Source organism: Gorilla gorilla, chromosome 2 (assembly GCF_029281585.2).
Source record: "Gorilla gorilla gorilla isolate KB3781 chromosome 2, NHGRI_mGorGor1-v2.1_pri, whole genome shotgun sequence".
Classification (NCBI taxonomy): Eukaryota; Metazoa; Chordata; class Mammalia; order Primates; family Hominidae; genus Gorilla; species Gorilla gorilla.
In genome coordinates, this window is record NC_086017.1 from 119,270,518 (window position 1) to 119,294,073 (window position 23,556).

Below are 23,556 nucleotides of genomic sequence, written 5' to 3' on the forward strand. Positions count from 1 at the left end.
AACTGAATTACTCTCTAATTTGTTTTTTTTTTCTTTCTTTCTTTCTTTCTTTTTTTTTTTAGGAGAAAGGGAGTTAGGAAGTGCTTTGCAGAAAGGTAATCTAGATTGTCACAGCTCAAGTTTGAAAAAGACACTTGTAATCAGTCAAAGATAAGTTTAGCCTCAAATGTTAGTCCTAGGCTGGAGATCTGGAAATGCAGGAGGTAGCTAAGAAGGCTCCCTAAAAGGTTCAGTATGTTTTGCTTGATAATGTTCTAGTAACTGCAAGGTGCCCCAGCATGGTTTAGGTTGGGGAGAGGTCCTTGTGAATAATATCACCTAGACCAGTGCTGGTCAAAGGGTAGTCTTTCTATGAGCAGTAGCACCTGAGAACATGTTCACTTTCTAGGTCCCATTGCAGAGCTTCTGATTTAGTGGATCTGGGGTGAGATCTGAGAATTTACATTTTTGTGTTAGGGATTCTTATATGTACACATCAAGTTTCAGAAACTCTGCCCTAGAGACCAGGTCTCCTCTACCTAATTTTCTTCTTCCCCAAATCCTCTCCTCTCTGTGCATGCTTTTTCTCTAGCTGATCCTCATCTCTCTCTAGGCTAGTGATTTTGCATCATATTGGATCCCACTGGTGCATTATCATGTATGATATGCATGGCAAATGATTTGTTACCAACAGCAATTAAGTACTATAGACCAGCGGTCCCCAACCCTTTTGGTTTCATGGAAGAAAATTTTTCCATAGACCAGGTAGTGGGGTTGGGGGGCAGACGGTTTGGGGATGAAACTGTTCCACCTCAGATTATGAGGCATTAAATTCTCCTAAGGAGCATGCAACCTCTCACATGAGCAGTTCACAAGAGCATTTGCGCTCCTATGAGAATCTAGTGCTGCTGCTGATCTGACAGGAGGCAAAGCTCTCTCCCCCGCAGCTCACCTCCTGCTGTGCAGCCCAGTTCCTAATAGGCCCCAGACCTGTACTGGTCTGTGGCCCAGGGATTGGGAAACCTTGCTTTAGACAGTGGATGAGTTACTTTTTTAAAAAAAGTCTGTAGTCTATTTTATAAGAATCCAACTCATTGTATTTAAACTTTCTTGAAGGAGAAAAAAAAAAAAAGTTTGAGTTAGCCTGTTGGGAATTATCTATAACCTACAGACTATTTGTTCTATACCACATGGTAGCCAGATGGGATTGTGTCATACACATGGACACAAAAGTCAAACTGTAGGCACAAACTAATTACAACAGGCACATTTCTGGTTTATACTTTCTTTTATCCAGTATTTTTCAGTAGGGAGAAAATTGGCATTCTGGAAGGGGCAGTTCCTTGGGATTATCCTTCACGTTGAAGGAGTTTTGGTATCTCTGGACCCTACTCACTAAATGCCAGTGGTATTTCCCAGTCACTGTGGCAACCAAAATGATCACACAGATGTTTCTAAATGCCCCAGAGTGTAGCAGTTCTGCCCCTAGGTGCTTTAATCTGTCCTTCACAATAATCACCACAGTAAAACTTCCTAAAATGCAAATCTGATAACTTCACTCTTAGCTACTCAAAATTCTTCAATGGATCTCCATGAGCTGCAAGATAAAATTCAAACTCCATCACTCTCAGGCTCAGGGTCACTGGTGACCTGGCCCCACCTATCTCAGCATGATTTCTGATCCTTCTGGCTATCCACCCAATACTCTAGCATGTGAATTTCCCTTAGAATCCTAAACTCCTTCCCCCCGCCCCCATGTCTCTGCCCTTGACTTTCCTCTCTACCTGGCTGGCTTCTTACATGTCCTTCATGACTCAGAAGAAGCATACTGTGCATCTACCTAACTCTTGGATTGTCAAAGAAGGCTTTCTGTAGGGGTGTGCTTGCTATATCATTATACTCTTAGCAGTGTACTACAATTGCTTAGTTCAGTCTTCATTTTTTTAGGACAGTGGAGACATTCTGTGTCTATACCTTCCATACCAGTCCAGGTTATGGTGGGGGTGCCCTATAAACACTTATCACACAACCCATTTACTATAGATGTTTGTCCGAGAAACTATGGCTTCTTCTGATTCTAGGATAAGGAGAAGGATCTAAGAATTCTTGCTTCATGTCACTTACATAACCTTCCATTAGAAGCCAGAGTCTAGACGGTGTATCATATTTGTCAGCAGCCACTCAAAATTGTTAGGGCTTTCCTGGCTCCAAGACAGGAGCATTGTTTTTATCCTGGGATGCTGGGGAAGCACATGGCTTAGAGAGAGCAGGAGAACCAGGAGCAGGAGTGGTTCTGGAACATTAGGGAATGTTCATCCCTCCCTCCCCAGCATCCTGGCTGTGGATGCCCTGACAATCCATTCTTCTGGCATAAGGCTTATTGTTATGGGTTGAATTTTGTCTCATACACACACAAAAAGATATGTTGAAGTCCTAACCCCTTATTTATCAGAATGTGACCTTATTTGGAAATAGGGTCTTATTTTGTTTAAAAGGAAGCTGGAAAAAAGGGAGGTAGGGGGTAAATGAGTTAAAATGAGGCCATTAGGGTGGACCTTAATCAAATATGACTGGTACCCCTACAAAAAGTGGCAATTTGGACAGCAACAGACCCTCGCAGTGGGAAGATGCTGTGAAGACACAGGGAGAACACCATGTGAAGGCGGAAGGTTAGAGTGATGCATCCATAAGCCAAGGAATGGCAAAGATTGCCGGTAAGCCACCAGAAACTAGGAAGGGGCAAGGAAGGATTTCCCTACAGGTTTCAGAGGGAGCATGGCCCAGCTGACACTTTGATTGCAGGCTTCCAACCTCCAGGAATGCGAGAAAATAAACTTCCGTTGCTTTACGCCACCCTGTTTGTGGTACTTTGTTATGGCAGCCTGAGGGAAATAACACACTTGGGAACAAATGAAGAGTATGACCATGGCTTTGCTTCACAGGCACATCCAAGACTTAACAGGGCGACTGTGCATGGTCCAAGGCCGCCCCAAGTGTGGGAACCACTGCCTTCAACCAACTGGCCCAGCTAATAGGGAGAGTATATGGGCCCCACCTGGGTATAGAAAAGATTGATTCTTTCTGTTGCTTCCAGGAGCTCTTCTTCTGACAGCCTGCGGCCACGCTCTGTCTGCTCTTGCAGGGACCTTAGATCCTCTAGTTCAGACTGAAGAAGAGAGTTGCGCCGCTCAGCCACAGCCACCTGCTCCTTCAGATCACTGTTCAGTTGTGTGCTGTCATCCAGCTGCATTTGAAGGTCCTGGGAGAGAAAAGATGGGCCTGGAGTACAGATCCCTCTGAGTTCAACATAGACTATGCGCCTACACATGCATGATCTGACCATGTATTTAGACATAAGCATGCTCCTTCTCTCTGGAAAGATTAGATTTGTTGTCCTCATCTTTATTGCTGAGCACAATCTGTTGCTTAGTTTGCTTCCATAAGGAGAAACATTTTCCACCCCACCGTACCCCATCTTACAGTTTTAAAATACCTTGATTTGAATCTGAAGCTGGCCCTGGGATTTGGTTGCCTCTGACACCTGCCGGTTGGCACAGCTAAGCTGGAGTTCCATCTCATTGAGGTCCTCTTCCATCTTCTTCTTCAGCCGGGTAACCTCAATTCTGCTCTTAGCTTCAGAATCCAGACTAGACTGCAGGGAGTCAATGGTACACTGCTGCTTCCTCCTAATTTGAAATAACATTTGGAGTGGGGGAAATGACACATCCAAATTAATCAAATTCACCTGCTATGTTTAAAACAGTACAAGAAACAGAAAAAGAATAAAATCCAAGATAAATTTTAAGTAACTAACAAAATGAGTCTAAGTGCTTTTATTTTAAAAACAGAGAGAATGAGAAGTTAGGTTAGTGAGTATATGTCCACCATAATGGACTACGTAGGGTTTCCAGACCAACTTCCCTGAAGAATTCAGGAAAATACAAGAAGCTTTTCAAGGTCCTGTGAGGCAGCTTTAGTCTTATCTGATATCCCATAAAGGATGACCTAGGGCAAGCACCTGGGTTTCCTGTGGTGGCTAAGGATGAAGGAAGGATGCTCTTTCAGACAGCCATAATATTTCAACTACTTTCAATGATGAAAAATGTCAGAACAAGGCAGGAAAAAGCCACTCAGGTTGGAACAATTCCTGAGATGCAGCAATACTGCTATAGTAGCCTGGAGACACAACTCTCCTAGAATAAAATGGTTATCTTTCTCTAGGAGTTTGAGAGTACACCCAAGGATTGGCTGAGACAACCAATTGTGTGATATTGAATTACTTTAACACTTTAAATTCCTTCCTAAGAACAAAAACTAGAACTAAAAACGTATTTGCAAAGTGACAGAAGACAATAGCTATGTGTTTAGGAAGGCCATAAAAAATAAAAAATTGGGAGAATCCATGGGAATTTTTATTTCCAAAACTGTTTGTAGTTAGTTTGGGACTATGTGACTAGATTCTGGTAAATGCACTGTGGAGAATAATGAAGTTTACCATTCCAGGGCTGGCCCATAGAAATGTTCACTTGTGAGATCCTGCACTCTCCCTTCCCCCTCTCTACCAAACTTGATGGCCACATACAGAAGGTCATGGAGTCACAAGATGGAAAGAACCTGGGTCTTTCAATGACTTTGAATGTTATTGACCCACTCTTCATCCTACCTCACAATGGCCTCAAACATAGGCAAAAATAAACTTCTATTTGTTTTAAGTCACCAAGATTTGGTGATTGTTAGGACAGTTTAACTGCTGTAATTGACACATGACCTGTTAAGCTCAATTCATGAAACAGGGACCTGGTGCTGGACAGATAATAGAGAACAGAGAAGACAAAAACCTTTCTATTCTTCTTTCTCATAGAGCCTATCTGCACAAATCAGATTAGATCAGAATTAGATTCCATGTTGAATTGTCATCAGGCCAGTGTCCTAAGCTCTGTGAGGTCGATCAAGAAGGCATACAGGCCGGGCGCAGTGGCTCACACCTGTAATCCCAGCACTTTGGGAGGCCGAGGTGGGCAGATCGAGACCAGCCTGGCCAACATGGTGAAATCCCATCTCTACTAAAAATACAAATATTAGCCGGGCGTGGTGGCATGTGTCTGTAGTCCCAGCTACTTGGGAGGCTGAGGCAGGAGAATCACTTGAACCCAGAAGGCAGAGGTTGCAGTGAGCCAAGTTTGCACCACTGCACTCCAGCCTGGGCAACAAAGCGAGACTCTTGTCTCAAAAAAAGAAAAACAGAAGGCATACGGCCTACAGGGGGAAGAGAGAGGTCAGAGCTTGAAATTGGTTGACAGGTGGAGGTGCTACTTTTCGTGACCCCCATTCTGCCCACTGGTGAGGGAGGCCTCAGAAGCAATTATGGAAATGTATAGAAAATAACTCTGTCTGGCTCCAGAGCCCAATGTGAGCACCTATCCTCTGCCAACCCCAACTCCCTGGTCCTCACAAGCTGAGGTTGGTATCTCATGCCTGTCCTTAGGCTCTGGGCTTTTGTCCAGCTTCCAGATCAGAATCCTGTAGGGATCCCACTAGGTAAAGTTAATATGGACTTTTAGGAACTGCATTACGTCCCCGCCAAAATTTACATATTCTTGCCATAACCCCCAAGACTTCAGAATATGACTATATTTGGAGATAGGGCCTTTAGAGCTGTAATTAAGATTAAATGAGGCTGTTAGGATGGGGCCCTAATCCAATGGGACTAGTTAGCATCCTTATAAGAAGAGGAAGAGACACAGGGATGCATGTGCACAGAGGAAAGCACAGATGAGGATGCAGTGAAAATGTGACCATCTGCAAGCCAAGGAGGATCATCGGGAGAAACCAAACCTGCCAACACTTTGATCTTGAAGCTTTAGTCTCCAGAGCTGTAAGGAAATACATTTCTGCTGTTGAAGCCACCCATCTGTGCATTTTGTTATGACAGCCATAGTAAACCATAGCCATAGGGATGCTCACACTCCATATCACCAAAATCTGTCAGACACTTATCTGTCCTACATTGGGAAACTCTCATTTTTGCCACAGCTGACTCTCCTTACACAGGAACACTGAAGCATCCCCAGCCTGGTGTCAAAATCCTCTGTACAGAAATACATTCTACTTAAGCAGACAAACTGCATGTTTCAAACTGCACTTTTCCCACAGTTGTTTATGAAACTTCACGAGTGCCTGCAGACAAGTAAAAAGTGAGATGGTTTAAGAGGCATGGGTATAATACAGTCCTGTAGAATGGCTGCTAAACAATCAACATGTTTCATACAGAGTCAAGAAATCTTTAAAATGAAAACTCCCTCAAGTACATTCTTTAAGAAACATGATGCATTCAGGACCAAGGGCAATATAGGAAGAAGTACCTCCTTTTTCCTAAAATGTGAAATACAATTTAAAAAACAAATGCAAAGAAAAATCAAGATGATAGAACTTGGAAGAGCTAATGATTTTAAATCATTAGCTCAGCATTTAAATCATTGACAATGCAATAGGTCATTTATTTCCCTTACGATATTGCTAATCTATGTCAGAGAAATAAGAGATTTTTTTTCTTAATCCAAATACATATGAGCCAGCTTTAAAATAATTAACAAGCTATTTTGCTACCATGTCTGAGTTTGAGGTTCTAATTTTCAAAGATACTCGAAAATATTTTACTTAGAAGTGAGAAAAGATTTGAGCATATTCTGGCAGAGATTCACTCAGACAATAAAAGAAACCAAGTCAGATGGTGTATATAAATTAAGACCACGCCTTTCTGCCGGTGGACGCCGCCGAAGAAGCATTGTTAAAGTCTCTCTTCACCCTGCCGTCATGTCTAAGTCAGAGTCTCCTAAAGAGCCCGAACAGCTGAGGAAGCTCTTCATTGGAGGGTTGAGCTTTGAAACAACTGATGAGAGCCTGAGGAGCCATTTTGAGCAATGGGGAATGCTCATGGACTGTGTGGTAATGAGAGATCCAAACACCAAGCGCTCCAGGGGCTTTGGGTTTGTCACATATGCCACTGTGGAGGAGGTGGATGCAGCTATGAATGCAAGGCCACACAAGGTGGATGGAAGAGTTGTGGAACCAAAGAGAGCTGTCTCCAGAGAAGATTCTCAAAGACCAGGTGCCCACTTAACTGTGAAAAAGATATTTGTTGGTGGCATTAAAGAAGACACTGAAGAACATCACCTAAGAGATTATTTTGAACAGTATGGAAAAATTGAAGTGATTGAAATCATGACTGACCGAGGCAGTGGCAAGAAAAGGGGCTTTGCCTTTGTAACCTTTGATGACCATGACTCCGTGGATAAGACTGTCATTCAGAAATACCATACTGTGAATGGCCACAACTGTGAAGTTAGAAAAGCCCTGTCAAAGCAAGAGATGGCTAGTGCTTCATCCAGCCAAAGAGGTCGAAGTGGTTCTGGAAACTTTGGTGGTGGTCGTGGAGGTGGTTTCGGTGGGAATGACAACTTCGGTCGTGGAGGAAACTTCAGTGGTCGTGGTGGCTTTGGTGGCAGCCGTGGTGGTGGTGGATATGGTGGCAGTGGGGATGGCTATAATGGATTTGGTAATGATGGAAGCAATTTTGGAGGTGGTGGAAGCTACAATGATTTTGGCAGTTACAACAATCAGTCTTCAAATTTTGGACCCATGAAGGGAGGAAATTTTGGAGGCAGAAGCTCTGGCCCCTATGGCGGTGGAGGCCAATACTTTGCAAAACCACGAAACCAAGGTGGCTATGGCGGTTCCAGCAGCAGCAGTAGCTATGGCAGTGGCAGAAGATTTTAATTAGGAAACAAAGCTTAGCAGGAGAGGAGAGCCAGAGAAGTGACAGGGAAGCTACAGGTTACAACAGATTTGTGAACTCAGCCAAGCACAGTGGTGGCAGGGCCTAGCTGCTACAAAGAAGACATGTTTTAGACAAATACTCATGTGTATGGGCAAAAAACTCGAGGACTGTATTTGTGACTAATTGTATAACAGGTTATTTTAGTTTCTGTTCTGTGGAAAGTGTAAAGCATTCCAACAAAGGGTTTTAATGTAGATTTTTTTTTTTCACCCCATGCTGTTGATTGCTAAATGTAATAGTCTGATCGTGACACTGAATAAATGTCTTTTTTTTTAAAAAAAAAAAAAAAAAAAAAAAAGACCACGTGGCAAAGTTTGACATGACTGAGTTCAGAGGAGTGGACTTTACAGAAGGAACATTACTATATACCTGGGGCTCTAGACCAGGGTTGGGAAAACTATGGGCTGTGGGCCAAATCCCACCATGCCCATTTATTTCCTATTGTCTATGGCTGTTTCTAACCTACAACTACAGTGTTAAGTAGTTGCCACATCTCTGTGGCAAACAAAACATGTAGCTAGCAAAGCATTTAACATCTGACCCTTTAGAGAAAAAGCTTGCCTAGCCTTTCAATCAGTGATCAACCCAAAACAAACAAGCGCAGTATGACAGAATAAAGAATTTCAGTGCCTCATTCCCAAAAACACCTCTCTGGGTGTGTCTGGGAGAGCAGAATACAGCTCAGAAAGACCATGGCTGTGGACCAGTGTGATGACTCTCACATTTCAACATTTCCTCCAATCAGAGAATTCCCTGAAGATGCAGGATGCACTTGACCAACCTGTTGTCAGCTCAGTCTTGGGCCATGCAGTAGGGCTTGACTAACATGGCAATTATGGCAATGAGTTGGCCTTCAAGCTGGCCTTGTTTCCTCTGTCTAATAAGATGGGAAGATCAAAGCCAGCTACCAGCTCTTCTTCTCTTTCCATCAGTGACTGCATCGTCACCTCCCTACCTCTACCTGTGTCAACCATAACCTTATTTATTATAGAAATAAATGGAATACCCTATCATCCAAAAATGTCTATGAAGCCCTGACTAGAATATGAAGCACAGTGTCTGGTGAACATTAAGCACTCCAATATCTGTTGAACAAGTGAAACATATCACATATATACCAGCTGCTTGTACTTTTCACCCCCAACAGGCCTCCAGGCTGGGCTCATTCAGAATCAGGCCTCACCAGAGTGGAAGACATGGCTTGGCAGCAGAGAATGAGTTGAATGAGTTACCCAGTTTGCTGTACTATCAAGGTTTTGCCTTTGCCTGTGGGTCTCTTTCTCTTGCTTTCCTGGTCCCTTTAACTTACTTACCAGGTCCTGTCTTCCTGGGCACCTTCTGTTTCTGTGGAGTTAATGATGGGTTATATGGGCATAGGACCTTGAACCTGATCTTGCCCTCAGGCAATATTTTCCTTGTTCTATAACTTCCCTGGCTTATCGTTGATTGCTTGGAATCTTGTGTTTGGCTTTTTTTTTTTTTTTTTCCTCCTGGCATTCTATTCAGTTTCCTTAAGATGCCCTTGCTAGCCCCAAAGTGAAACTATCAGATTAAACCTTGGCAGTTTGGTACAATCTGTGCTCAGAGCAGAAAGGATCTGGGCTGGTATTTGTGATATTTTGTAAGATAAGCTCATCTTTTCTTTCTGGATCTACCTATTATAGTTATTATGAATCATTAACTAAAATTTATGAATAGCTCACCCCCCTGCCTCCAGTCCGCCCCTTCTTTTCTCAGCTCCTCGTGGCTCATGCTTATTCTTCAGTTCTTTCTTCTTCCAGCCCTAGCTCTTTGGATCTCTGGCTTTTTTTCGCACTAAGATTATTATAATTGGTGAACTGCTCTACGACATTCAGATGTAGCTGACGAGACACAGGCTCTCTGAGGATTCATTTCTCCTCAGCTGGGTTTATTTATAGGCACAGGTCTGATATTACTTGAAATCAGTGTTATTTGTTGCTTTTTTTTTTAATCTGCACAAGGAGACATTCATTTTTATTCCTTGTGGAAAGAAGTAGGGCAAATATCAAGGCCCAGGGTTTTTGCCCTTCATCAAAAAAATTCTTTTAGACACTGACTCAGAACCTCTTAAGTAGATCAGAATTCCTCGCCACAGTCAGTCCTATAGAAGAAAATGCCAGTGAGTGAGAGCAAAGATAACTCAAAGCACATAGAAGGCCAAATTTGGCTTGACACCCTCATTAAAAAACTGACCCCCTTGAGAGTTTTGTCTAAAAATGGGCTATGGGAAAGAGGTCAGTTCAATTGAACATGTTAACAGGGTTTTTTTTCTTTTTCTTAAAAAAAGACTGTTTAACAAATACATTGAAAGTAAGTTGCCAGTTGAATCTCAGGCTCAAATGATTTTTCTTGCTGACATATGGCATTGACTTAAGGGAACAGATTAGATAATATAATCATCGTTAATTCCATGTGTTTATAATTGTGCCTTTGATCTATAGCGTGTGAAGTGCTTTGCCAACATCAGCCTACTGATCTTCCTCACCACCTTCTGTGACATGTAGGGGCTGCTTTTATCCCCTCACTTCACTGAGAAGCTAAGAAGTGGAATGTCTAAAGTCATCAGCTTGTTATGACAAAGCTAAGAAAACATTCTGCAACCCATGAGTCCTGTCTAATTCAGTTTCCTGACTATTAAGACTCAGCTGCTTTAACAAGGATTCAATAAGCAGCTTAGCTCTTGGCTTCTGCTCCTCTTCAAACAAATGGCTACAGGTACAGGCAGGGGGTATGTGAAAACTTCACTCTGGTCTGAAAGTACAGCACTGTATTTTTTAATTTTTTAATTTTTTTCTCCATGGCTCAGCATTTTCAGTCAATTTCTTAATGCCCAAGAACGTGGCATTATAGGGACACGCAGACAGTATGCACAGTCCTTATACATATAATCATTTATTTGGTGTTATCTTGAGTCTCACATGACAGTAGAAGCTCCTCAAATATAAGAAAATTATAAAATCTGGCAATAATTGTATATAGATAGCTAGTAAGCTCACCACTATTGATATAAAGGAATATCTGTACACAATTGTGTATAAAGGAATATCTATACACAATTGTGTATAAAAGGATATCTAATTGTGTATAAAGGAATATCTATACACGATTATAGATATTGTATATAAAAGAAAATAATATAGAGTTACACTAAGTTTCTTTGGTAATGCTCCAACAGGGGCCATAAAAGCAGCCAGACATAATGAGCTCTGTTTAGTCAAGGATTCAGAAATACATAATTGTTACACATCAAAATCATCTTAAATACCTAAAATTTTCTATTTCTTCATCTTTCTCTGAAAGCTTTCTTTCAAGTTCTGCTTTAGCTTCCAAGAGTTCAAGCTGGAAACGAAGAATCTTGCTTTCATTACGTTCCAGGGCTCCCTGGAATACATAAATAAAAAGCATTAAATGAAGTCCACTTTTAGACAAAATTGTATTTTTTACCCAAAACATATGTCGCTAATGTAGCTCTCTTAGAGTTACTGGGAGAGATATAGGTTCAAGCCAGGTCCCTAGAGATTGCAACACAGTGAGACAAGCAACTGCTTTCATTTGTCATTTCACTTATAGATTTGACATTCTTAGGTCTTTCAGCTGTAGCTCCAGAACTAGAATTTTAAAGCCTATTTTAAAATAGAAAATTTCACTCTTGTCTGTGACTATATTTAAACTTTTTAATGTATTACCCTTGACTTTTTCTAACATATTCCAACTTTGGGATAAATTTTAAAAAGTATCAGAGCTAGAACAAGGAAGGTGATAACTCCTACCTGGAATCTTCTATTAAATTCTGGACATCACGAGGGGATAGAGGAAAAGTTGGACATATTCAGAGAACAAACAACAGGGTAGTGTCCAAATATTGTCATATGAAGAACAAATAAAGGAATTTACAATGTACCTGACATGTAACACTCAGTGTGAGCCATTAACACCATAATTGGTACCACTACTGCAAATGAATTTCTTTGACAGGCAGAAGATTCCTTGCCCCTTTGTGTATTCAAATATAGTTAAGGCAATTATTTGCAGGGATGTTAGAAAGGCAATTCAATTCTAAAAGCATAGGTTTGGCTAAATCTTTAAAACCTGTCCTGAAGCTAAAAATGTATATAAAAGAAGAAATCCAAAAAACACTTACAGAATACCAAGGATATAAGGGCATAAGGGGTGATGCAATTTTGTGGTCAGTTAGCTACAGGCAGTCCTAAGGGCAGAAGTAATTTTTTTATAGCCTCTTTTGAGGCGTGCTTAGCAGATATGACCAAATGTAAAAAAGTAAAACTGAGTTGCAATTTTAAAATAAAAATAAAAAGATGATGGGAATTTTAATAAGACCTCCCTTGATGTTATCTTGATACTACCTTCAATATAAAAGAAAATAAAATTGCTAATGCACACTCAAAAATAAATGCTTGGATAACAATTTTCTCAGAGGGAATAGTGTAGTAGTTCCTTCAAGAGGAAACTGTCACCTCTAACCCTCTAAAATGCACTGAGAAAGTGAATCTTTAGGGAAGATGACCTGGGATAATTTGAGTTTTATGGCTTTAAAAAAATCTGATAAAGTTTCTCATAAAGGCTCACCCAGGAAAATAAATAATGCAATGTTACAAATACATGTCCAAGTTGATGAAGTATTTATGGATGTGGCTGAGGACAGAAGTGGAGAAAATGCGAATAGAATGTGTTGCCATCTAGTGGTACTAAGTGGTTTGAGCATTATGGCCTTCCTGTCATTCTCACCCTTGACCCACGTGATGATCAACTGAATACACAAAGATGCCTCTGTGTTATACAGGACATAAATGGCCCGTGCCAGTTGTATTTTTCATTGGCTTGTCATAGTACTTGAAATTTCTATCATAAAATTTACTTCTTTCAGTTAAGGTGGTGGCTTCAAAAAGTCCCTTGCCAGGATAGCCAGAGAACCAAAGGGAACGAGTAAACAAAACAAAGTTCACCAACTGTGTAAGGACCAGCTGTGCTACAGGGCACCACACTGCCAATGAAAAGGAGTCTGTATAAAGTTAGATAGCATCAGGAAACATTTATGTATAACAGGGCAAGAGCTGCTGCCTGACAACTCTATACAGAGGGTAATATGGACACATTTGCTTGGAAGTTTCTTCTGGAATCATAACGGTGAGGTAAATTTCACAGACAATGCTTGGCACAGAGCGGTCCTTTGGGGTCTTGTTTTCCATCGCCATACCTTCCAAGAGACCCCTGCCTAACACTGACTGCCACACCTTTCAAAAATCTTTTTTCTTTTTCTACTGGTGGGAGGGTCAGGGCTGTATTTTAATGTGTCTGAGTACTTGTTCAAAGGCTGAGTCAGGAAGATGAAGTTCAGCTCTGAGAAGAGGCTACACAGGGCTTCTTAACCACCTAAGAATCATGATAAGATGACTTCCTTGTTAGTTTACCTTCTTTGGCGAAATGTCTTCTTAGAGGTCCTTTCAATTGCTAATGCACACCCAGAGATACAGCCAGAGACTTTTCCTGAACTGTGAATCCATAACACTGAAAACCCTTCTGTCAATCTGCACAAAGATGAGCTTTCAGAAACAAATGTTTGACAACATCACTTTGAATCTTATTTCTGAAACTACCGAAAGTTTTTGGGGAAAAAAAATTGAAAAGCTTTTGTGACTGACTCTTTAAAGAGGCGGCAGCTATGAGAATATTTATTCATTCAACATTTGACAAATATTTACTGAGCCTCTACTACATGCCAGGCAATGTTCTAGGCCAGTGCTTCTCAAATATTAATGTGCATATGAACCACCAAGGGATCTTGTTAAAATGCAGATCCTGATTCAACAGAGATGGGCAGAGGGTTGAGATTCTGAATCTCTAACAGCCTCCCAAGCGATGTCCATGGGCCACATGTTGAGTAGTGAGGGTCTGGGCTCTGGGGATAAACTGGTGAACAAGATAGACAGTTCCTGTTTTTACTACAATCAGGAGATTTGCATTCACTGTTGTGTATCCTGCTCTCTGAGTCTCAATTTCCTCTTTTATAAAATGGGGACAGTAGTTTGCTACGGTGATTATATTAAAATTATGCATTTGGCAGAGTGCCTAGCATATAGTAAATAAACATTTGAATACGTGTCCTTTTGTTGGTGCTGCTGTTATTGCTGAATGCAGATCTTCTGCCTTGTCACAGTGAAAACTTTCTTTTCTCCCTGGTGATAATACCTCTGTTTCTTCCAGTGTCACCTGGACTTCTGTCTTCTCTTCTTCAATTAGTTTCTTGACCTTTTCCATTTCAGTTAAGTTCTTGGTCCCTTCTCTAACCTGGTTTGTCAGATTAGAAATCTCTTCTGGAGACAGAGGTAAGAAAAACAAAGTTAGTGAATGGGCTCAGTCTCAAACCAATGATACCAGGCACAACAGATTCTTCCAGCCCACTGGAACAGTGGCCTCATGCCACCCTTGGTAACTTGATGACCTATCCTATATGGGACCAAGAAATTTTAAAAGGGTATTCATTTTTTCATATAGTCTTTTGCCATCTGAAAATTGAAAATTGTCTACAACAAATGGTGAGGGTGGTGCTTCAGAGTATTGTATACTGGACAACTTTTGCAACTTTACATGGCAGTCCTGCTCATTAGAGCCATTCCAGGTTCCACCTGGAGGAACACAGACCTGGAGTCCCTACCCTTCCAGTGTAAGTGCTTAGCTATCAACATTAGTGGCTGCCATTGTTTCAGCCACCACTCAACACTGCGACAGGAACTTAAAGTAAAAGCTGGATCAATATCTGCCAGCATTCAAGGCATGGCCCCAGATAGGCCAGAGAATCAGAAGGGGCCCAAGGAAGACAGTGGCTTTAGCTCAAGCACTTGAGTGTTCTTTCCTAGCCTCTCATGAACACAAGCCTTTGACAAACAGAAAAGGGCATCCAGAAGTCACAAAACCTCTTCCACCTGATATTGTTATGGTCAGTTCTGCCTTTAGTACCTAAGAGGTGTGGTATAGGGCCAAGTAGCTCAGAGAATTACCCAGTTCAGAGGTGGTGGAAGGAGCTCAATAGGTCACCTGCTCCTCTGGTTCTGAGATCCTGGGCTGTGATGTGATATGATGAGAATTTTTAGAAGTTACAAAGACAAATATGTTAGATGGAAATTTTCATTGCATAATAAATTCTTCTCTGAGAAGTGCTCTCCTAAAGATGGGTTATCAAGAAGAAAATCAGGGAAGAGGTTCTCAACTCTGACCACACCTTAGAATCACCTGGAGAGCTTTGGAAAAAGCTCACTCAATATTCAAACCCCACCCCAGTCCAAAGGTGGTGCCCAGATCAGCAGCACCGGCCTCACCTGGAAAACTGTCAGAAATACAAATCCTTCAGACCTACTGAGTCAGAAACTCTGGGGGTGGGCCCCAGCCATCTGTGCTTTAACAAGCCCTCCAGCTGGTTTGGACGTAGCTAAAGTTTTCTAACCACTGTTTTAGCACTCGTCACGTCTCCATCTAGTGCCTTGATCATAGACTATGTAGGTCAACAGAAAGTAAGCTTCATTTACGCCTCCAACAGTAATGAACTTGCTTCCAGGGCATCTCAGGGTTTTCATGCACATTGCTGTTGGTGCTGGGATAAGTTGGCAGCCTCTTTGAAGGGCTGTTTGGCAGTAAATCAAAATTTAAAAATTCATTTCATTACCCCAGCAATTTCTTTTCCAGGGATCCATTCTACTGAAATATTTTTACATGTGCATAAATACATGTATAGGGATATATAATGTAGGATTATTCATATTTGTGAATAATGGGATCTAAAATGAATAAAGTCTAGTTAAATGATAGCCATCTTTATTACAAAACACTATGTAGCTATTAAAAAGCTTATGGTAGGTCTCCATGTACAGGCATGCAAAGAGCCACAAGGTACGTGGGAAGGTTGCACAGCTCAGTAGTTAAGTGCGTATATGATGGAGCCATGCTGGCTGGGCTCAAATCCCAGATCTGCGACTTATCAAATGTGAATTTGAACAAGTTACTCAACTTATGACCTATATAACCTTCATTTTACAGATGAGAAAACTAACACTAGACTATTCTGAAAATTTAACAATAAATAGTTAAACAGTGCCTGGTATGTAGTATGGGCTATAGAAATATTCATTAAATCGGGAAATATATTCATATATGAAAAAAAGGTGTAGAACAATATGCAATTTGGGTAAAAACTACACACTTGAGTATAGCACACATGGAAAATCTTGGTAAGGTTGTGGATATCAAGAAATTTTCAGCACTGGCTTCCTTTACAGAGGGGAACTGAAGTTAAAGGTAGGAAACTAGTCTTACTTTTAGAATTAATTTAATACAAATAGCATCTAAAGTAAAAAAAAAAAATAAGTCAAACAGAAGTATAAAAATTGAAAAGTTAAAACATGTTGGGAATGTGAAAATGCTGAAGATAGCCTTGCCTGTAGCCAGGGCTCTTCCTGAGCTACACGCTCTGGCTTTGGCTCTGAGCCCAGCTCGGTGTACCTTGGAGGTTCTTGTTCTCCCTCCTGAGTGTCTCCTGGCCCACGATGCTCTCCTCATAGGTGTTCTTGAGCTTGAGGAGCTCTGTACTGAGAGCCTGAATTTCCTTCTGAGAGGCATCCAGCAACGCCTGGGACTCCTCATGCTTCTGCTTCCAGTCGGCAAGGGCCTTGCCAGACTGCAGCTGCTTCTGGTCCAGCCTGGCTGCTGCAGAGCGGACCTTCCCGAGGTCAGACAGGGCGTCCCCGAGCTCCAGTTGCAGCTGGTGCCTGGCTCTCTCCAAGGAGGCATTTCTGGCATTGGCCACCCCCATGGCTTCGGCTGCCTCCTGCAATCTAATTGCCAGTTCCTTCCTGAGAAAGGAGGACACCCAAAGAGTGAGTGAGGCAATAACTCTCAGAGAGCTCATCAAGTCTGCCCTGGATTAAATATAGAGCTTGGGTGCAAAGTAAGATGGCGCCTCTGCGGTGGACTTAGTGGTATAAGGCAACAGCAGCTCCTATATGAAAGTGACCTCACTGTCTATGACCACCATCCTCTGCCTCCTGTGTGCATGGGGTCTTTATTTTCCCCCTTTGCCAACCTGCACTTGGAACTCAGAATCTCTTTGAATTCCTACAAATATTTGCTTATCCTAAAGCTCTAATAAGCAATACTGACTTGATTATTTCCTAAGAAGGGGGAGAAAAGGAAGATTGTACCGAACACCCTACCAACAGAAAGCACCTTACAAATCTGTAGCCATATGTAGTCACTAAAGAGCTCCTTGGCTGTGTTGCTTCTAAAGAACACTCTCTTGCTTTTTCCTGCTTATTTTCTCTCATCATGTGGCTCCTAAACATGACACAATTCTTTCTTCTCTCCGAGTTTGTTCTCCACCTCAGCTCCTCTCTCCAGATTTATATTCCCAAACCCATCTCATTATGCTCACTTAACAGGTCCTACTGTTCTTATGGGGTTCTTTAGCCCCCACCTGCTGTTCCTTGGGCATCTCCGAGATAGAGTAATTTATTACAGTGCTTCTTTCTCCACCACCCCCGTAATATGCTACTATTAGGAATTCTAATGGATGAAATGTGTTCTGTTGCTTACATCTCCTGCAGGGTTGCTGGCAGTCCCATTCTTACTCATTCATTATACTTCTTAGATGAAAGGTACTGTATGTACCAAAGCTTTTTCTCATCTACTGCTATTAAACAGAAAAAAAGGTTCTCCGGAATTAATAGGACTGCATAACTAGCCCAACAGAGGAATGTGGTAATAAAGCCCCCTTTTGGTGGAATCCTGCAAAAACCCCTATGTGCTCAGGATCCAGGAAGCATCTAGGCTCTAACAACACTCTGCCCCCGGCTTCCTAGCCATACTCACTTCACTTTTCTGCTTCATGTTTCTTAAATGTTAAGAGGAGATTCTGATGCTTTACCTGACTTAAGGCAGTAGGAGTCAAGTGAAATAATTACATATATTTTAACTACTTTAGAAATGCTTGTTGATCAAATAAAATAGGAGTTTCACTTTGGGTGACCGATCATACTGGACTGCCTGGGACTGAGGGGTTTCACCAGGTGATATGGTTTGGCTGTGTCCCCACCAAAATCTCATCTTGTAGTTCCCATAATCCCCACATGTCGTGGGAGGGACTGGTGGGAGGTAATTTAATCATCGAGGCGGTAACTTTCATGTTGTTCTCATGACAGCGAGTAAGTTCTCATGAGATCTGATGGTTTTATAAGGGGCTTTCCCCTTTTTTATTCACTCACTTCTCTTCCTGCCACCATGTGAAGAAGGACCTATTTGCTTCCCCTTCCACCAGGATTGTAAGTTTCCTGAGGTCTCCCCAGCCATGGTGAACTGTGAGTCAATTAAATCTCTTTCCATTATAAATTACCCAGTCTTGGGTATGTCTTTATTAGCAGTATGAGAACAGACTAATACACCAGGACATGAGACTTTCAAAGCTAAAACAGGAAACATCCAGGGCAAACTGGACAAACTGGTTACCCTTGTTTTACCAATAACTTTGTTCTACATTTAATATCAACTACTATTTTGCTCCTTAACTTGCCAACCATAAGCACCTACTTAGTTATCTCAAATATGTAAAGGCATATTGGAAATTAAGAAACTAAATCCTTATCCTTGGGGAACTTAGAATTCAGAAGCAGTACAATGGGTCTTAGATAAGCTTGAGTCTGCTAAACTAACTCATCATTTGAACCCCAGCCTGGAAATCAAAGCAGGCAAATCTTTAACTTTAATAATAAAAAAAGAAACCAGGACCCTAGATTGTTTTGTAGCTGCCTACCTCCCTGAGGTGATTTAGAGGAAAAGCATAATACAGACAAAGTTTTATTTATTCAATGTCCCACCAATTTGAAAGTAAAAAAGTGTCTTCACAGAGTACCATGTTTGCCCTTTATTTTCTTTAGTTATTACATACTACACAACTAGTTCCAACAAACCCATGTGGTCATAAAGTAATCTATATTCTTTTGCTCTTTCCTACCCAATCCCAAAAGAAACCATCAAACAGAATGATAGATAGGCAATTTCACCTGAATTCTTCAATCATTAGAAGGGGGGAAAAATCTTACTTCAGAAGTAAATACCATATTTGGATATAAGAGGGCATCTCAGTTCAAAGCCAAAACTTTCTGTGGTCCAGAGTTTTGATAAAACATCTACTGCAGGTATTTTTAGTATCTGTCATTCTAAAGCCCTTTTTAAGTTACTGTGGGTACAGAGATGGATCACTTGGTACCCCTTCTGGGACAAAACACAGCAGCTGTTCAGCAATTGCACAGCAATGCCTCTCAAAGATTTAGGTGAAGAACTGAAAAACATTATTTCTGGTTGAAGCTAAAGAGAAATGTATTGATCTTCCCTGGATTTTTGCCAAGCTACCAAGCCAGGGACACATTCTTTTGAGTAAACCTTTAATGATTATAAGCTGGGGTTTGACAATTTCTCTTAAAGATACAGTTTCCTGGCCTCTAAGCAAAATGCTTCAGTTCTATACCCTGGTACTGAGTCTCAATTCAGCTGTGCCCCAAACTTGTGTAACTCCTAAAAACTTTTAAAACCTTTACATAGAAATGGCTATAAAATTGATATTCTAACCTTAGGGGTGGCCTGGGGATGATTTCTTTTCAAAGCAACCTTTGTCCTAGAAGACATGACGACAGATCCTAACGTTTTTTTCCAGCTTCCCTGTCCATCTTCACAGACTACTTTGTAGTCTACAAGTTGTAGACCAGGGACACAACGACTTTGATGGAGACACGTACACACATGGACTCAATTATTATGGCGTTACAAATGAAATACAGGGTTTTAAACGATAGCCTATTTTCACACCACGGCTCAAAGTCACATCTTTTATGAAAACTTCCCTTGTGCCCCTAGAAAGAGCCTCCTTTCTCTCCCCAGGACCTCTTTATAGTCTCTGTCACTTTGTATTATACTTTTTATATTTTTAGTCCCTCTACAGAGTGTGCTTCTTACCAGCAGTGCACATTTCAGCTTTGGTTTTGGGCTTGTTCCTGCACTCGGCAAGGATTTGTTAAGTGCATACCATGAGGCCTTGGAGACAGAGTCATTATTCTCATACTGCTCCATGTGACTAACTCCAGGTTAAGGATAGCCTTGCCCTACTCACTTGGCATCCTCCAAGTCTTCTGTTCTCTGGATGACATTGTTTTCATACTTCATTCTCCATTGCACCATTTCAGCATTGACTTTGGATAAGGTCCGGTGCAGCTCAGCCTTAACCTCTTGTTCTTCCTCATACTGTTCTCGTAGAAGGTCACAGTCACGCTGAGCCTTCTGCAGGGCATGGGCCAGGGCACTCTGGGACTGTAGGGGACACACATTAACAAAAAGGGCATGACCACCATAAGCAACACAAGTCTTGAAAGTAAGCTAATTTTTTTTTAGGTAAGATTAATAACAACCTGCCACAAATTCAAGCTGAACCTGAACCTAGTAAGATAACACTAGGGAGATAATTTGAGACAAGAGAAAGGATAGATAGTATCTAATTGCTGCCATTAAAACAGGGAAGGGAATTCTATTTAGAGAAATGCCAGCTTGGCTCTGTGGACTTAGACAGGCCTGGAATTCTAGAAATAGTGGAGAATGCAAGGATAGCAAAGAGAACATTCACTATCATTTAGGCAATAAGATTTATATTTAGCAATATATTAGACTCAGAGCTTGTTTGAACCAGAAAGAACCACTAAAATTTAGCCTTTTCATTCCACTGATGAAGAAAATAAAATCTTTTATTTCACACTGAAATCTCTAAAAACCTCAGCTCCTAATACTTCAAAATAGTACTACTGCCCAACAGAACTTTCTGTAATGGTGAAAATGTTCTCTATGTACACTGTCCAATATGGTAAACACCTAGCCACATGTGGCTACTGAACATTCAAAATATGCCTAGTACAATGTGTGATCAAAACTGAATTCTTAATTTTATTTAACTTTAATATAAATTTAAATAGTTACCTGTAGTGTAGTAGAGGCTTCTATATGTATTGGACGGCCCTGCTGGGTTTAATAAACATTTTTATCATTTAAATGGTGATCTGGCTAACCTAGCAGCATTATTCCCCAGAGATAATCTAGTGTGGAAAGAACACTAGATCCTGATGGGTCCTCAAGTGTCCTTTATGCAAATTAGGAAAAAAGCACATTTTCAGGAAGATACAGCTCTGAGTGCAAAAGGTTTAGTTAATGGCAGCCTCAGCCAGACCCCTTTGGGTGGTAAACGAGGAGCCACAATACACAATGACTCTGAAAAGGATGCAGGCTTTGGAGTCAGATGAACTTGGGTTCAAACTGTGACCTCTCCTCTTGTTTAATTTTATTTTTCTTTAAAGGAAAAACTTTTAAAACTTTTATGTGGCATTTACATGGCATATATTTAATTATAGAAGTAAACAAGACAAAGACAAAATCCCTGCCCTAAAGAGCCCAAAAGAAATAGGGGGATACACAAAATACACAGGCAAATACATTAATAAATAAAATTTCTAATAGCAGTAAAACAAACACAGCAGATAAGCACGATCTAGAATGTTTGGCTCCTTCTCATCATCCCTCTAAGACCGCAGTGAAGGGCCTTTAAGCAACAGGAAGGGCAGTTATAAAAGTCCTAAGGCAGGGGTGATGGTGCCTGGTTTAAGAGGCAGAAGGGAAGCCAGGGCAGCTGGAGGGGAGTAAATGAGGGAAGCAGATGTAGGAAGTAGGTCACAGAAGGAGGCTGGAGCCAGATCAGGGGGGCTTGTAGGCCAATTGGAAGTCACTGGGAAGGCAGCCAGAGAGATCTTCTAAAATATAACTCATTTCACTATGCGTTTAAGTTCTTTCACAGTATATCACTAGGTGTATGACCTTGGACATGATATTTTTCTTCTCAGAGCCTTGGTTTTTTCATATATAAGGATGCAATTCTATCTGCTTCATTTGACTGATATGAAGATTGAGATAACATGACAGAAGTATCTGGTACAATGTCTGATGCACAAACAATGATACATTTTTAAATTTATAGAAAGTATGGAGAGTTAAGGGAATAAAATGGTACAATATTTTAAAACAGACTCAACTACCTGCGTTTTCACAGTATATGCCTTCATAGTATGGTCATGTACAAGTAAGATACTTTGGGGTCTTAGTAATAAGATGCCTTGACTATGAACTAAGAATTCATTTACATATCAGGGCTCAAAGAATTCATATCTCATGTTAGTCACTATGCTTTCATCTTCCAGAATCACTTCCACTGGAGTCACCTTCTAGCAACATTATACACTCATAGGAAGAAATGACTAATTTCTATAATTTATTGACAATTTAAAAGTAATATTGAGCTAACCCAGTCCCACTTATTTTATTCTAGGCTTTTATTTAATTTCACTTTTTAATGAGCAGTTTCAGAATCAAAATCCAGAAAGAGCCTTGCTGCCCTTCTGTTCAAGTACTTATACAAGATGGGAACACACACTTTGCTTGCTCTAAACCTGCAACGAAGCAATTTGAATCACCGAGGAAGATCATTCAGTCATCAGGGTTCTTCCTGGCATGGTTTTTCCCCCATAACTTCTAGGGCATTTTCCCTTCTTCTTTTACAAAACATCTTCAGGCTGATTCATCAAGCACTATTTTTTTAAAAAAACACACAGTCAAGAAACTAGTGAGAAATAATAGATACATTACTTTGGTCTCCTTTTCCAGCTGCCCTCTCAGGTCTTCAATCTGCCGAGTGAAGTTGCTCTTTTCCCTGGAAAGTTGGTTTATCAGAGCCTCCTTCTCTTCAAGCCTCCGTAGGAACTCGCCTACAGAAAGATTTCACAAAAGTACATAATTACAGTCTTCCTATCTATTGCCTCCTTCACTTGACTTACTGACTTTAAGGGTAGCCAGAATGACTCCTACCCACATATTTTTGATATTTAGGAAGGGTCTGAGAGTCCTATTATTCAGCAAAACCGTGGCAATGATCCTTCCCAGGACTCAGAAGAGAGTCCTAAAAATGAACTGATTTTTAGTAATAAGTATGAATCGATAACAGATGATATTAGTTACCATTTATTGAGAAAATTCTATGCTCTAGGTACTTAACGTATGTTATCTAGTTTAATTTTCATAACTCCTTGATAGTGTAGGTATTATACTAACCATTTTGCAGAGGAGAAAACAGAGCAACTTAAATATGACTGAAACAGAAACATACACAGTTCGTAATTGGTGAAGGTAGATTCAAATGAAGTTCTTGAAGACCACATTCTTCTATACCATACTCCCTTGTTTATTATATGTGGCTTTGTACACTTCTGTCTATATAATTTTTAGATAATTATAACTTTTATTACCTCACTTGTAAAATGAAGATAACAATAAGATTCTTAATGAAAACTAAATTAGTGTGAATATATTTTATAGACTGAAATGCTAAATAAATATTAGCAGTAGTCACTAAATGGTAGGAAATGTGACGATGAGAGGGAGAAATTCTATCATACTCTAGTCTATCGTCCCTGCTTAACTTATCCTATTAATTATAGTCGGGCCTTCCATATCTGTAAGTTCTGCTTTGTGGATTCAACCTACCGAGGTCCTACAATTTAACTCAATTCTGACACTATTTTCCTGGAGACAGTGTCAGATACACACACACACACGTACAGGTATATATATACACA

At 40.8% G+C, this 23,556-nt stretch overlaps 2 protein-coding genes and 1 long non-coding RNA gene across 4 annotated transcripts in view; 2 read left to right on the forward strand and 1 right to left on the reverse strand.

Annotated features, from left to right (window-relative positions):
- Window positions 1-23,556, reverse strand: part of MYH15 (myosin heavy chain 15) — a 173,182-nt gene that overhangs the window by 16,593 nt on the left and 133,033 nt on the right. For both annotated transcript variants that reach the window (XM_031009296.3, XM_055383530.2), the window contains 7 exons: window positions 22,571-22,689; window positions 20,004-20,200; window positions 16,349-16,698; window positions 14,045-14,169; window positions 11,103-11,218; window positions 3,473-3,665; window positions 3,035-3,238 (listed from right to left, as the gene is read on the reverse strand). In XM_031009296.3, the coding sequence (XP_030865156.3) occupies window positions 3,035-3,238; window positions 3,473-3,665; window positions 11,103-11,218; window positions 14,045-14,169; window positions 16,349-16,698; window positions 20,004-20,200; window positions 22,571-22,689 (1,304 nt within the window). The remainder of the gene's footprint in view (window positions 1-3,034; window positions 3,239-3,472; window positions 3,666-11,102; window positions 11,219-14,044; window positions 14,170-16,348; window positions 16,699-20,003; window positions 20,201-22,570; window positions 22,690-23,556) is intronic.
- Window positions 1-23,556, forward strand: part of LOC129532720 (uncharacterized) — an 83,243-nt gene that overhangs the window by 14,041 nt on the left and 45,646 nt on the right. The gene's annotated exons all lie outside the window — the stretch shown is intronic.
- Window positions 6,738-8,023, forward strand: LOC101130214 (heterogeneous nuclear ribonucleoprotein A1). The gene is given in 2 exon segments (XM_031009297.3): window positions 6,738-7,734; window positions 7,737-8,023. Coding segments are annotated over 2 exon segments (1,068 nt in total). The 5' UTR covers window positions 6,738-6,792; the 3' UTR covers window positions 7,863-8,023.